At 38.9% G+C, this 14,870-nt stretch overlaps 2 protein-coding genes and 1 long non-coding RNA gene across 5 annotated transcripts; 1 reads left to right on the top strand and 2 right to left on the bottom strand.

The window, feature by feature from the left end:
* On the bottom strand, window positions 1–2,077 carry LOC131682495 (uncharacterized). The gene is made up of 3 exons (XR_009304092.1): window positions 2,003–2,077; window positions 1,223–1,305; window positions 1–877 (listed from the first exon to the last, which is right to left on the bottom strand). It is a non-coding gene; the product is annotated as an uncharacterized LOC131682495 (long non-coding RNA).
* A 351-nt stretch (window positions 2,078–2,428) lies between these two features.
* On the top strand, window positions 2,429–4,138 carry LOC131682494 (opsin-3-like). Its single transcript, XM_058964008.1, has 3 exons — window positions 2,429–2,875; window positions 2,995–3,675; window positions 3,737–4,138. Exons 1-3 carry the CDS (start codon window positions 2,643–2,645, stop codon window positions 3,954–3,956), a joined length of 1,134 nt encoding a protein of 377 aa, XP_058819991.1. The 5' UTR covers window positions 2,429–2,642; the 3' UTR covers window positions 3,957–4,138.
* A 9,250-nt stretch (window positions 4,139–13,388) lies between these two features.
* On the bottom strand, window positions 13,389–14,544 carry LOC131682491 (uncharacterized). Of its 3 annotated transcripts, none has more exons than XM_058963994.1 (5): window positions 14,380–14,544; window positions 14,215–14,314; window positions 13,977–14,158; window positions 13,675–13,847; window positions 13,389–13,618 (listed from the first exon to the last, which is right to left on the bottom strand). In XM_058963994.1, exons 1-5 carry the CDS (start codon window positions 14,422–14,424, stop codon window positions 13,450–13,452), a joined length of 669 nt encoding a protein of 222 aa, XP_058819977.1. In that variant the 5' UTR covers window positions 14,425–14,544; the 3' UTR covers window positions 13,389–13,449. The 3 variants fall into 3 exon arrangements, with proteins under 3 accessions (XP_058819977.1, XP_058819979.1, XP_058819978.1); XM_058963996.1 differs by having other exon boundaries at window positions 13,818–13,847; XM_058963995.1 differs by having other exon boundaries at window positions 13,977–14,128.
* Between the last annotated feature and the right edge of the window lie 326 nt (window positions 14,545–14,870).

Here is a 14,870-nt window from a genome sequence, read left to right as displayed (position 1 = left end):
TTTATCCATGGTATGGTTTATTACAACTTTCTACAAGAAAATTATACTGAAGAATATTGGATTTCATTAAATTCCGTCAATAAAGAGTGGCCCACATCAAATTGCATCACGAAAAAAAAGTTTAGAACTTTTCAAACTTTCAGACACTAAAATATAACCCATTACCACAACCGTAAGCTCGTACCTACCGCTTAACTGCACTTCTTAGATTCTGTACAACATCTGACTGCAGCTTCTTCTGTACGGAAACCCACTTTTTCTTCATGTCTTCTGAGATTTGACCTCCTTGGGATGCTTCCGTAGTGCCTACTTCATAATTGCCCAGTATTTTTCTATGAGCCTTGGTTTCAATGTGTTGGGGAGGGGTTATGTCCTTGGGCAAGTAACCCCGTTGGCTAGGGTGACCATACGTCCTGGTTTCCCAGGACATGTCCTGATTTTGCATTGACTGTCCTGGTGTCCTGGAAAGTCGAGGAATATGCTTGATTTATCTTGATTTTTCTCCTGTAAGCGTAATATATTTCTATTTATTCCGACCGACCGCAACCATAACTGCAACTTATACTCATCCTCCATCGGAATGCAACAAACAAAACTTAATAAGTCGAATCTCCCAATTGTACCTTCCGATGTTTTTTTAATCTCCCAAGAGTGCCTCGTCAATATCGATGAAACAATGGTTACCAGCGCTTCTCGGCTTAAATCGTCATTCAATCCGGGACCCGAAGAATTCCCTTTGGTACCTCTGAACAGGGTTGCCAAAATTAAATCTGTATTTTTGTCTTAAAAAATCTTTTCATCTGTATTTACTCTTCCAAAAATCTGTGTCGATATCTGTATCGAATCAGTTGAGTCGCTAAACCATTTGCTGGATTATCTATTGAAGATATTAATTCTTGTGGTTTAAATCAGTCAAGCAAGGACCTTTTTACATTTTTATAAAAAAACACTACAAATTGTTCTGAAAGTTTACATCCAGAAACTTGAACTTTTTCGATGTGCACAATGGAAAAATAATTTTCTTCTTCATTTACTGACTTTTGTTGATATATAATGTTATATACATTAAGTCGACCAATGTAGCTGTCGGAAAAAAATTGATGCTTCTCGAAAAAAAATTGATGATTAACAAAGTCACAGAGCATTACAATTAACGTTTCTGGAAGTAGACTTCAGCCAGACGTTTGCTGGGTGATAACCTGAGTGTATTACAAACCTTTACCTTTCAGAGTCAGCGATCAATCTCAAAAGTGACGATATATTTTAATATGAAGGGCTAAGCTGGGAGAGGAAGTATTACTGAAACTGAAAAAAATATTTCTGAAAATAATTTTGGCACAGCATTTCTCAAAAATCTGTATATCTGTACATACACGGAAAAATCTGCATATCTGTACATACAGATTCTTGGTCTGAAAATGGTTGAAAAATCTGTATAAATACAGATTATTCTGTATTTTTGTTAACCCTGACAATGTCCTTAAAGAAACTTTTTATATATTTTCCTAATCAGACAAGCTGGACTAGTTTAATGTAACGATCATTCGACGTTTACCGTTAGCGTTAAAAGATAATTGTGGAAGAATATATAACTTACAACGATTATGTGTGCGTTCATAATTATAATATTAATAATCCAATGATATCACCAGAAGATATATTCTACATATATTTTACTTGATTGTGAGATATCGTACTGATCTCAAAAGTTGTAAAAAGCGACATCTCGAGAGAACGTTCTTAGCTCCAAGCATTGGCGCTTACACTTTTTTGTACAATCCGTAGCAATCTGTTCTATTTAATAAGTTTGAACTCAATGATACTTTTACTATGTATGTAAAAATAGTGAACTTTATCGATTTCAAAGATTTTCTTAATCTAAATACCAACCACAATTATTAGGCTGAGTGTTTTTTAAATGAACAAAAAATGAAAAGTTAATTGCAGACCGTATTCAGTAAAATTACTGATTTGACTGAGTATCCCGAAAATTTTCACCTACCAAACAAAATAATACTTCACTTTCGAATAGCGTACTTGCATGGTCAGTGGCGAAGTGATGAATGACCAAGACGTGCGTCGCATAACTGCTTTGTAAACATGGTAATACTCGACCAAATCCGCGTGCGTTATAATTTAAATCCTTTTCGGACATACGGTATGCAAAACACGGGGTCGGGCATGAAAAACAGCAGTGCTGAATGCAGATTTTATCCATTTAGGCCTAATCCCAATCACACACGCGATCCTGTGTCATTTTCAACTTTCTTGTACACCATTGGAAAACCATCACCCAAATCCTTTATCGCACGTTCCGCAACCAAAGATTGCGCTTTGTAGTAATCAAATTATTGACACGTAAACAGCTATTTAGCTCATTCGATTCTCAAATCCTAGAATGTGGCGAGGCTGCTATAAAAACCCAACCCCGTGAATTTATGATCGAACATTTGCGAAGCATTCTCGAACAGAATCGGTCCCAATTGTTCCGTGGTTGTGCAGAATTTTAGTTACAATCATACTTTGGTATTGCGATAAACCGTTTCGCCGTTATCCGTTGATTAGTGTATCGTGGCAGATCCGAGTGGAACCAAACCGTCGAAGTTGTTTGTACCAAGTTGTCTAGAACGCACCAGGCAAGGATGTATTTCCTCAACGAGTCCGACGCGGCCCTTTTCCCTATGGCTCGAACCGGTGATATTCCCAAAATGTTGGGATGGAATCTTCCCCCGGAGCATCAACATCTCGTTCACGAGCACTGGAAAGTGTATCCGGCACCTCCATACCACATGCATTTGCTGCTGGGCATGATATACTTTGTACTGATGAATATGTCATTAGTAGGAAACGGGATTGTCGTGTGGATTTTCTCTACGTAAGTGCTTGCCTTTATCTTCAGTAACTAATAAATATTTATTTCACAATTTTTAACTACTTTTAACTTTTATATTTGTTAGGTGCTTCACCACTGTTAATAGTATCCTCTATTCGCAGATCTAAATCTCTTCGAAACGGATCCAACATGTTCATAGTGAATTTGGCCATTTTCGATCTTCTCATGATGATTGAGATGCCAATGTTTCTGGTTAATGCCGTCACTGAAAAAATGGTCGGTTACGATACAGCCTGCACCGTCTATGCGACTCTTGGTTCTGTTTCCGGTATAGGTGGAGCGATTACCAATGCCGTCATTGCGTTCGACCGATATCGGACAATTTCGAACCCACTGGACAATCGCCTCAGCCGGAAGCAGGCAGGGATATTAGTTGCTATGACCTGGTTCTGGACAGCACCGTTCACCTTGCTGCCAATGTTTAAAATCTGGGGACGTTTCATCCCAGAAGGTTACCTGACAACGTGCTCGTTTGATTATTTAACAGACGATACTGAAACCCGTGCCTTCACGGTTTCAATCTTTACATGGGCATACACAATCCCGATGTCCATGATTTGCTTCTTCTACATGAAATTGTATGGGCATGTCCGTGATCATGAAGCAATGTTGAAAAATCAGGCGCGTAAGATGAATGTGGAATCGTTAGCAGCGAATCGCAACACCAAAGCTGAGGCTGTAGAAATTCGTATTGCCAAAGCTGCCTTCACGATTTTCTTCCTTTTTGTTTGCTCATGGACCCCTTACGCCATAGTGGCGATGACTGGAGCTTTTGGAGACAAGTAAGGTCATTAGCGAATTGACTGTTTGTTTGTATTGATTGGATTTCTTCCTCTTTTTTAGGAGAAAACTGACACCATTCTGCACAATGATCCCGGCCATGTGTAGCAAGGTTGTGTCTTGTTTGGATCCATGGGTTTATGCCATCAGCCACCCAAAGTATCGCGAGGAGCTGGAACGTAGAATCCCATGGATGGGTATCAGAGAGGAGGCGGACAATATCAGTACAACTGACAGCAAGCAAACCGTTGTATCGGATGCTAATAAGGTCACCGGAGAGTAACGGAAATGGTGAAAACGATTTTTCTCAAAACACCACTTATTTTAAATAACCACACTGGAAATCAATGATGACTTGGCTGTAGTACAAGGATTTTGATACACGGAATATCCTATCTTGTTATGTACCCATATGTATAATCTCAAAGCAAAGCATAGCGTAAAAATAAATAACGCAACGAAAAAGTTGGGGTCATTTGTCTATCAATTTAATTTTGTTTAAAGATTTAAAAACATGTAGGTCCTATTATGGAGGCTGCCGCACTATTCCATTAATTGCACATCGTATAATCGATGGAATGCATATAAATTGGCATCAGAATCTTTGTTTCGTTCCGATTAACCATTAGTAGAACGAAAATTGTCTGCCAGATATTTGAAAGTTTAATGGTTTTTTGCCTTTCTCAATAGAAAGGTATTGCAATTGCTCTGAAAACCGACTTTTTAACGGAGGCCCCGAGGGCCGAGTGACATATCGTCGCTGTTGTGCTATCTTATGACAAACGCCATTTTGGGGTAAATTGAGTTAGATATGCCACATTACTTGTCTAAAAAATCTCTACAAAGTTGCGTTTACAGAATTTTGACATTCTGCTTGGTTACTGAGATATAGCGAGAAAAGTGCTGAGAAATTTTTAATGTTTTGCTTCAAATGACTGTCTGGGGATTGGCTCAAATTATCTTGATGTATAAGATGTTTTTATATGTAAAACTATCTGAGAAACACAATGGCATAATCATTTTCAAAACAAACATGCTCGAATTGTGAGAAAAATGCAATCTTAGTTTTAAACTGGAAATATAGCATATTTGGCAACACTGTAACCAAAAATAACTATTTTTTCTAGATTCCCTGACTCATTTCCTTCAAAATGCATCTCTCCGTTTGTTTATTGACCAAATGAAGCCAAAGATATGAATAAAAGTTAATAATTGATGATTTTTTTCTATGGAAAGTTTTCCATGCACGAATATGACACGCCATACAAATTTTGTCATCAATACACACCTATGACACGTGTGAGTGCGACTTTTGTTTACATTTATAGTGAAAACTCACAACATAGTCAACCGATCTTCGAAATATTTGAGATATCAATACAAAATCGATAAAAGCATCAATTGTCTTCTTTGAATTGTTTATTCCATTTATAAGATTCAAGATACTCAATCTCAAACTTTAAAAATCGTTTTTCTCGAAATGTGCAAAATGGCGCTTGTCATAAGATAGCACAACAGCGACGATATACCATTCGATTCAGTTCGTCGAGTTCGGCAAATGTCTGTGCGTGTGTATGTATGTGTGTATGTATGTATGTGTTTGTGTGTCTGTGTGTGTATGTGACCAAAAATGTCACCCATTTTTCTCAGAGATGGCTTAACCGATTTTAACAAACTTAATCTCAAATGAAAGGTGCAACGTTCCCATAGGCTGCTATTGAATTTCTAATGGATCCGACTTCCGGTTCCGGAATTACAGGGTGGTGAGCACGAACACGCAGAAAATGTCGATTTTAATAAATTCTGCAATGAATGTATAAAGGTAAAAAAATTTCAAAACATGACCACAACTCCTTCGATTTGTAGTATTAGGTCACTAATATCCATTCAAAGTCTCTTTGGCCACATTGGCCCCGGCGGAAGTATCCAAATTCAGAATAACAGTCACATCGGTTTCTCGGAGATGGCTAGACCAAACTTAGTCTCAAATGAAAGGTGTTGCGCCCCCGTAAATGGCTATTAAATTTCATCTCGATCCGACTTCCGGTTCTGGAGTTACGGGTTGTGGCGTGTGATCACATAGCAAATTGTGATTAAACCGATACTCCGATGAAAGCAAAAAAGGTAAAAATTTCGCTAAAATGTCTCTACTTGAACTACTTGAATTTGCAGTTCTAGATCACCGACGGCTAACCAAACTATCGTTGGCTACATTGACCACCATAGACGGTTCCGGAAGTGCCCGGGAAAAACGGCCATCTTTCAAAATTAACGAACTCACATCAATTTCCCGAAAATGGTTGGGCCGATTTTCACAAACTTAGTACCAAATGATAGCTATATTATCCCCACAGATGTCCATAAAATTTCGCACGGATCGCTTATATGGTTCCGGAAAAATACACTGAACCGTCCGGTCACATATGAAATTCCCATGAAATCCGAAACTCAAAATTTTTTTCAAAGGGAGGACCCCATGAAATTTTAGAAATCGAATTCGTATATATCGTTTGATGCCAAACATCTTTAAAATGCATGAAACGTCGAGATTTTATCTCCAAATTTTTTTTATGAAAATCGACTTTTTGGAACTCGAATAATGATTTTTTTTTCTTGTATATAGTTGTCAAGTCATGTATAATAAAATTGTAATGTATACATTTGAAAGCTTTTAAGAAAATATAAGCAACTGAAAAATTCTCGTGTTCATGATTGAGAAAGGCACAATTGCACCGCTAGGTGGATTAAAACAGGTTTTTCATTAAGGGGAGGTTCTTATTCAAAATTTTCAAAACAATAAGCTTTTTCTTTGCATTCTTTTGAAAAGTATAAGTGTCTACTATTTATATTGTGTTAATCGGGTTTGTTGATCCGCACATCAGAAAAATTTCTACAGACATGGTTTGAATCGGCGTCCTGGCCGCCGTGGGTCGCTCGCGGCTTGAGACGCGCGACTGAGGTAGAAAGCATTTCATGGCATTATGCACGTTCCCAGAATGCTTCGCGTTGGACTGTACATGTATACAGTAGAGATGGTCGGGTTTCAATTTTTTCGAACCCGAACCCCACCCGAACCCGAGAGCATGAAAATTTAAAAACCGGAACCAGACCTGAGCCCGAAATTATAAAATTTGAAAAATCCGAACCCGACTCGAGCCCGAACATTTTAAAACTCAAAAACCCGAACCCGATCCGTACCCGAGAACGATAATTTTGTAAAATCCGAACCCAACCCGACCCGAGAATTTTAAAATTTGAGAAGCCCGATCCGAATCTAACTTGCTAATACGGAGAATCAACCAAAGATCTCGAAGATTTTTAATTATAGGTGCCCGAGCTGGACCCTAGGCTCATATAAGAATAGCAGATTCACTCAAATCTGAAGTAGCACCACACGCATTGAGTTATATCTGCATATTAGGCAATCCATTAGACGTTTGTTTGACAATTCAGCGGAGGGTTCTGTCAACAAGTCTACTCCTGCGAACAGAAAAACTCGTCCGACAAGCATCTTTCGTTAGTCCGATTCGTTTGATGTTGGACCGAATCAACAATATTGTCGGACGTCGCACCCCTCGGAGTAACGTCAGAAGAAGTAAACAAGAAATAATCAGCTGATCAGAAACGTCTCATGGATTGCCTAATGGCAAAACAAATCACTGCCGAGTAGAATCCGCATTTATACTTACTACTACGTCGAATTTGTAATGTTCTAAGAAACTTATAAATCGTCAATATCTTAACCGGAAATTAAGTTAAATCGGCGGCTCATGGGGAAACAGAAAGCTTAATGGACACAGTTAGGGTTGCCACCTATGGAGAGACTTTGACTCGGAGATTTTCACTGATCTGGGGGGGGGGGTGGTGGATTTTGATTGGAACAGTAAACAGAGACAGAAATTGGAATCAAAGCGATTGCTAGGCATTTTAGAGCACTTTGATCGCTTTTTATTACCAGGTAAAAGTAGGGTGACCATACGTCTTGGTTTCCCAGGACATGTCCTGGTTTTACATTGACTGTCCTGGTGTCCTGGGAAGTCGAGGAAAATGCTTGATTTGTCCTGGTTTTTCTCCTGTAAGCCTAATATATTTCTATTTATTCAGTCTTCGCTTTTCACTATGCTCCAGATCGCAGTTACGACCGACCGCAACCATAACTGCAACTTATACTCATCCTTTATCGGAATGCGACAAACAAAACTTAATAAATCGAATCTCCCAATTTTACCTTCCGATGTTTTTTTAATCTCTCAAGAGTGCCTCGTCAATATCGATGAAACAATGTTTACCAGCGCTTCTTCTCGGCTTAAATCGCCTTTCAATCTGGGACCCGAAGAATCCTCTTTGGTACCTCTGAAAAGACACATCGGCGTTTGGGTGCTTCTGCTTCTACTTGAGTCCTCTTGCTAGTGGCTTTTTTCGTGTTACTGGAAATTCGTTTCATAAAAAGAAAAATATCAACTATCGTGGAAAATTTCATTGAGCGCTCTCTCGAGCTGGGGATCATGGAATTACTACGGGGTCGATACCAGTACTTAATCAGTCGCTCTGCTTGTTAACAGTGCAGTGAATGAAACGAACGTTTCTACCTACAGTCTGCTGTCTATATGAAACGTGCCAGTACTATAAACAAGCAAAGCAATCGAATAATAAAATTCATCCCAAGACAGTTTGAACAATAAAGCAACGTTACTTCCATCGGTGCGATATCGATCATTCATTTCAAGATGTTTGAAACTCAACAGCAAATTTGCAAATGCAGTTTAGACTAACGGAAGTCGTCGTCATACACCACACTCGTTACTGTTAACGTTTAAAATTTGGCCATAACGGAAAGTTACGCTATGGAAGACAACATGCAATATGTCGTTGAGCATGATAATGTTAGGACCAAGATACCCGTTTATATTGACAATGATAAGATTGATATGCGTCTGCACGATCTACACCTGAGTACTATTAATAAATTTATTGCAACCATCATGTCGGAATACGTAAGATGGAATCCTTTAAGGTTGAAACCTGGAGAAATTTTTTCTAGATATGTCCAACGGTGTTTGTTTCGTGAGAATGCGAGTGTCGGAACCTATTCCTTCATATCTGAACTTTCAATTCAAAGCAAAACGCGTGAACAAATGTCAAATCACGTTGTGCACGCATGAAGGACAGACCCCTGCGTGCCCTACGTTGTTACACAAGAAGACACACTTCGAGAAACCATGCACACAAACCTCTAACGAAGCAATATCAACTGCAAGCATCACACAGCCCTTTATCAACATCAACTAAACCAGAAAGCACCGGAGTTGCAGCTCAGGCACCAACGAATACTGGAACAAGAGACCCTACGCACAGCGTGTCCGATCATTGTGATGCGCCTACTAATTTCCAATCAACTGATAGCACCACCGATAATAAAGTCAATAACAATTCAAACCAGGTAATCGTGAAAACCCATACAACATTAACAGCGAGTATAGCATGAACGAAAACGATAAACCGAGAGAAAGCGGACTAAGGGATCCACAAGCAACAAGAAGCAATGAAATAAATAGATCTTCAACAAAAAATAAGATCTTTACGCAAAGTAACAAATCGCGTACACAAGATCCGATGGATATACAATAAAATTCGATATATATATATTTTTATTTACACATTGATAATATTAAAAGATCCACGGCTCAGGTAATGCATTGAGGCGTATCAAATAAATGAAATAGCTAATGGACTATTAACATGCCGTCACGCTTGGACGCTGAATAGCGACTAACCGCCGAGTCTAGCATCGTACATCATAGGGAGTATGGAATGTAGCGCTCAAACCAGTCCTACGAAATTTCAAAATCAGTTTCTGCTTGTATTTACCGAAACCAAAATTCAGATTCAGCGCCTCCCTCATTCATTAACTTTCCAACTGACTGAAACTTCATGCAGAATGGAATGCTTGAGTGCAGAGGAAATATAAATTCCAAAGCATTTATTTATTTTTATGTGGACAGTTTGAAGGCAGAAGCTGTATTGCATAATCTATATCTGGTGCACTTTTGCTCAATAATACCTCTCATAGGTAGAACGGAAACAAAATTCAGTTTGCTTCTGAAACCGAACATGTCCGAACCTGAATACGCTGTGTCGGGAGAACGAATGACGAGGAAAACGAACCAAACATTTCATTCATCGCGACGGGCATGAAATGAATTTTGTTTTCTTTCAAGTTCACGCAGGGATGTCAATTTTTTCAAGCTCTGGCTTAAATTGATATTATTTACACCAAGCTATCCACCAGTTTTCATATAACAATCGATTAAATGGAGAAATTTTTGGTAACAACGGTAGGTTTTGCAGCTCTCAAATCGAGAGATAATGGTTGTCATTGTCGTGTTTTTAGTACTGAAAACTCCTCGTCGGTCCTGCACGGACCATCTCAGCATGAAACGTTTGCTGATGGTGGTGTAGCAAGAACTGCCTTTGTTGTCTTGGTGATCGAATTCCGACGAAAGACTTTCTGGCAGAGCTCTTCCTCCCAGACTCCCAGAACTTTTTTACTGACGAAGCTCTGCCTACCAGACCCCAGAACTTTTAACCTGCCGAAAACATACGGAAAAGGCAATGTCGATTGAGAGCTAGCGGGGGGAAGCAGTACCCTTTCGAGTGTCCTGGTTTTTTACTTGTCTCATATGGTCACCCTACGTTAAAGTAAAACTGTAAATTTTTCACGCTTGAGAACGGTTTTATCGGTTTAATGTGGTGTAGTATTTCACTTCCCCGACTAAGTGCCAAGAATACAAAGGCACCAGCTACTCTCACTGTGGAGATCGTACGAGCATTGCTCTCCTCCACAACTAACAGGAGAAGGAGAGCAAAGGAGGCAGAGCTGCGACATCACTTTATGTGGTGTCGGTTATTCGTCACCAACAAATTTTAATTTCGCAACAAAGGGGCAAAACTCACCTCCCTAGCCCAGTTAAGGATCGCTGCTGGAGTAGCAACAACTCCACAAGAGCTCGTTTGATGGTGTCCTAGTCAGTTGGATTAGAACAAATCTGCCAAACCTTAGTGCAGCTGGTGATAAGCACCACTAAGAGTGAAATGATTTGGTAAAATTGCAGTAAAATAACTTTCTTACACCATTTTGAGCGACTTAGTAGAATGCAACATTTCAATTGTAGCACATAGCGAAATATTACTTTCCTTAACCCTCCGGAAGTCGCGCATATCGCTTACCTAACGAGCAGCCGCTGGTCCCCTAAGACGATTTCGCTACATTTTCAGAGCAGCGTGCACTCAGTGCACTAGCACGACTTCCGGAAGGTTAAGTTGTAGTAAATTTTATTTGTTTTTCATTTTTATTGCTTTGTGAAAGAAATTAGCAATATTTGGTGAACTCTTCGCCATCTTGAAACGAAGGGTTAGTCGGGAAAAATAAATCTGAACCAGAGTAATAGTTAATTTAGACTTTTTAAATATTTTGTAAAGAATCAATTAATTCCAAAAAAATTAACCTATGCTTCTTCTCACCAAATCCGGAGAAATTGATGTAAAACCCGGAGATCGCTCCCGAAAACCGGAGTCTCCAGGTCAAACTCGGAGGGGTGGCAACCCTAGACACAGTTTCCAACAACCTTGCCCGTCGTACTTAACCAAAATTTCTAATTTTTTATCAGAAACCATTCCTGCAAGGCAGTTTCGTATAATTTATTACATGTATTAAATTAAGCTATGGCAATTGGCTATTCGTATTCGACAGTTTATATGACGTCACCCACGTTTGATGTCCCATCATCAGCGTTAGGACGATCTATGACGGGGTATCTTATGCTTCAAGTTATTTTATGCTTCAGATTATACGGTAAGCGCGCCAGTAGAGATGCTTCGACATCTCCAATGGAGCTCTTGGAACGACTCCAAACTTTTAAAAATCCGTTAATGGCTTCAACAGAACACACCAAATTTTTGCGATCAATACCTTAAGTTCGTGGAAAATCAAGTATTTTCATGAAGGAATCCGGATCATGCAACACCTCAGCCCGGGAACAATCTGACAGAAAGTGCTCGCTTCATATATGTACCACTAATTTGATAGTGGTGCTATTATACCATCACCATATGAGTGTCATGAACAACGAAACCTGGCGGAAGTGAAGCTAGGTTTAGGTCTGATGGAAAATAAATTTTAAAAATGTGCCCTTTTTAAATTTGAGCCGCCATAATGACACCAAAGTACCACCAAATTTGTGAGTTCAAATCCTTATTTTTCCGTTACAGTTTATTTTAATTGCAAGCAATCTTTATCATAAACCAATTTGATTATTAAACTCCCGTTAAAGCTATTTGTTTCATTTGACCAACTTAACAGTGCTCGCTTAAAGTTGTTTGGGGTACAAATGTATCCCACAAAACTGTTAGTGTTTTGTCATGTGCACATAATTCGAAAAATTTATTATATCTTTTTTTAAACACAAATTCCGAATATTAGTATCTGTTATTTGATATAACAAACCACTATAGCAAAGTAACTACAAAATGCGCTTGGTTCGGTATCGTAATTTTTGCTTTTGCGGATGAAAGAGGCAAAACACATTCGTGAATATGATTTGTATATAGTATGCAAGACGCATAATTCGATTCGTTATCTTCTGCAGCCCAGGTTCTGGAACATACTTACTTTATATACACTAGCAATATGAGTATCAAAATTCCAGAATGTCTGTTCCGGGATCAAATCATTAAATGGTTCCCAAACCGCGAGATACAGCCTACTGAAGCAATTCCAAGAATTTTAAAACCCATATTGCCGGTATTCCAATGAAAATCTGAAATGAGTTTCTGAATCCAAAACGCCCAAGTGTCGAAATCGGTTGAAAATTGCCTTAGTTATTGGCATTTCAGTTTTGTTAGTACCATGGTACCCAAGTCGGCCTGTTACGTGGTAAAAAAAATTCAGGAACCCCTCCTCACCCCCCCCCTTATTATATCAACAATATTATTAACCCAAAAGCTTGACTTAGTGAAGTTCTAAGATGTCACAAAGTTTCTATTTCCAGCTATTGATAAAACATTGAAATTTCATTAGTTGAAACCTGAAAAAAATATCCGGGTGCCGCGTCGGACACATAACGGTTAAGGATGAGACACCCGCCAGGAGACGTCTCGCGCTGCATCTTGCTCCTCCAATGTTTGGCATGATCCTTGCCAATACGTTAGTTGTGCTTATGTATGTGGCAAACTCTCATTCGTGTTTCTTAGCAATGGCTGAACTGCCGTGATCCGCATAACAGTCCCATTTGCTATGGGTTTCCCCTGCAGGTGAGACTGTTGTGCGTATCACGAATCGATCTTATCCAAATCAATTTCAAATGAAATGTCCAACACTCAGACAGAACGCTATTAATTTATAGCGAAGGCGAATGGGACATCCCCTGAGACGTTGGAACCACCACATAAAAATTCCACCCGATTTTCAACCCCATAATCCTCCCAATTTTTCCACTGAATAAATCGGCTTGTGTCAGTACAATCGGCCGACTATTCAATCAATTAGTTCAGCTCAAATGTAACAACCGCTTGAGTCGGAATCGGTTGTTGCATTTAAGCTGTAATCCATTCAGAATTCCGACCCGGTTTCCGAATATGTTTTAGCTTTAATGTTTATAAATAAAAAAGCTCGGTATAATGTTCAATATTTAAAATGATTGTATTACGAATAGTCAAGTTCATAAATACAGCGACAAAGTCAACGGCTTTTTTATAATAGTCAAGTAATATCGTATAATTCATTTTGACTGATTGTTCGGTGTTGAATACAACAACTCCATGTTCTTTGGTCTGCAAGCGACCTTTTTCTTAGCTAAGGATGCGTTTAACGAGTCCATCTCACGAATTAATAGATCCGCATCCGCTTTCAATTTTGCGTGAGTAGCTTTCTTCTCCGTCAACTGTTTGCTGAAAGGAAATATATAAATATAATTACTATTGTTAAAGAAACGTCATAAATTTACTTCAACCCTTCATAGATTATTTTAATATTTTTTTTTAGAACTTTGACCTCGTCACTTTCTTGTTTAATCGTGGTTAAGATTTCTTGTTTCTCAATGGAAGTTTCATTGTTTCGTTGCTTCATTTCGCCACATAGATTTCTTACCCTATTTATGTCACTCCAGCCACATGATAACTACAAATACCATTCAAAATTTATTTGAGAAAACCGTTCTGCCTATAGTAGCAAGTCAGTCCCATGTTCTGTGGGATTCCCTATTCACATGGGTCGGGCTTGCGATTATAGGCAGTATTGTTGTATTACCGATCCATTAATAAATTCCTGAAACGCATTGCAAGCATCCTTGAGATGTTGTTCTTCCTGCAGAAGCTCTTGGTCTATTAGTTGCTCCGCTGAGCTATGGACTTCGGTGAAATCTGAACCATTCATTTGTGAACCCTTGCTCTGTAGAAACTCTAGATAGGCATCGATTTCAGCACTGACAGCTGCATGTAAAATTTTAAGCATTAAATACGATCAAGTATAACTAATTATTTCTTACCGCTGTTTTGAAACATGGCAACCATCATGGAGTCTCCACCGGAAACCGCGTCCCATGTGGACATCTGGAGATCGGATACACTTCGGAATGATTCGTCCTCCTATAAATAGTACACATTAAATCCTTCACTATTTACTTGTAGGAATAATAAAATAATGCTCTCACCAAGTCGGAAAGCGTTTTGGTCCCGATATCTGCAATATTCTCCATTGTTGTTATGTAGCAAAACAAAAACAATATAAGTATAATAATCTGAAGCGGACACCTTTCAGCTTTCAAGAGACAAATTAATGGCGTTTTCGCTTGAACCCGAAACTGAGTCAGGTTCTAACCGGCTTGGCGATTCTACGTTGAAACCGCTCGCAGATAGCGCTGGAAGGAAAGTGTAGCTGATTTTATTCTGTTCTGTCATAGTGCATACATTTTCTGTAAACATTGGTAAAATATGACTTTTAAACACCAAATTACCGATCAATTTGTTGATAATTGTTTATGAAAATGGAAGAAAATCATCATTTTATCAGATGATGAGTAAACATCTTGCGAAAAGAGTGTAAAACATAGTGGTTTCTACAGGTAACTGGCATCCCTATCTCTACATACAGAGTTTGACAATAGGCAACATCGTTTTTCCACCGATCGATGGGGGTCAGTTT

Source organism: Topomyia yanbarensis, chromosome 2 (genome assembly GCF_030247195.1).
Source record: "Topomyia yanbarensis strain Yona2022 chromosome 2, ASM3024719v1, whole genome shotgun sequence".
NCBI classification, from domain to species: Eukaryota; Metazoa; Arthropoda; class Insecta; order Diptera; family Culicidae; genus Topomyia; species Topomyia yanbarensis.
This window is presented reverse-complemented; position numbering and strand designations above follow the sequence as displayed.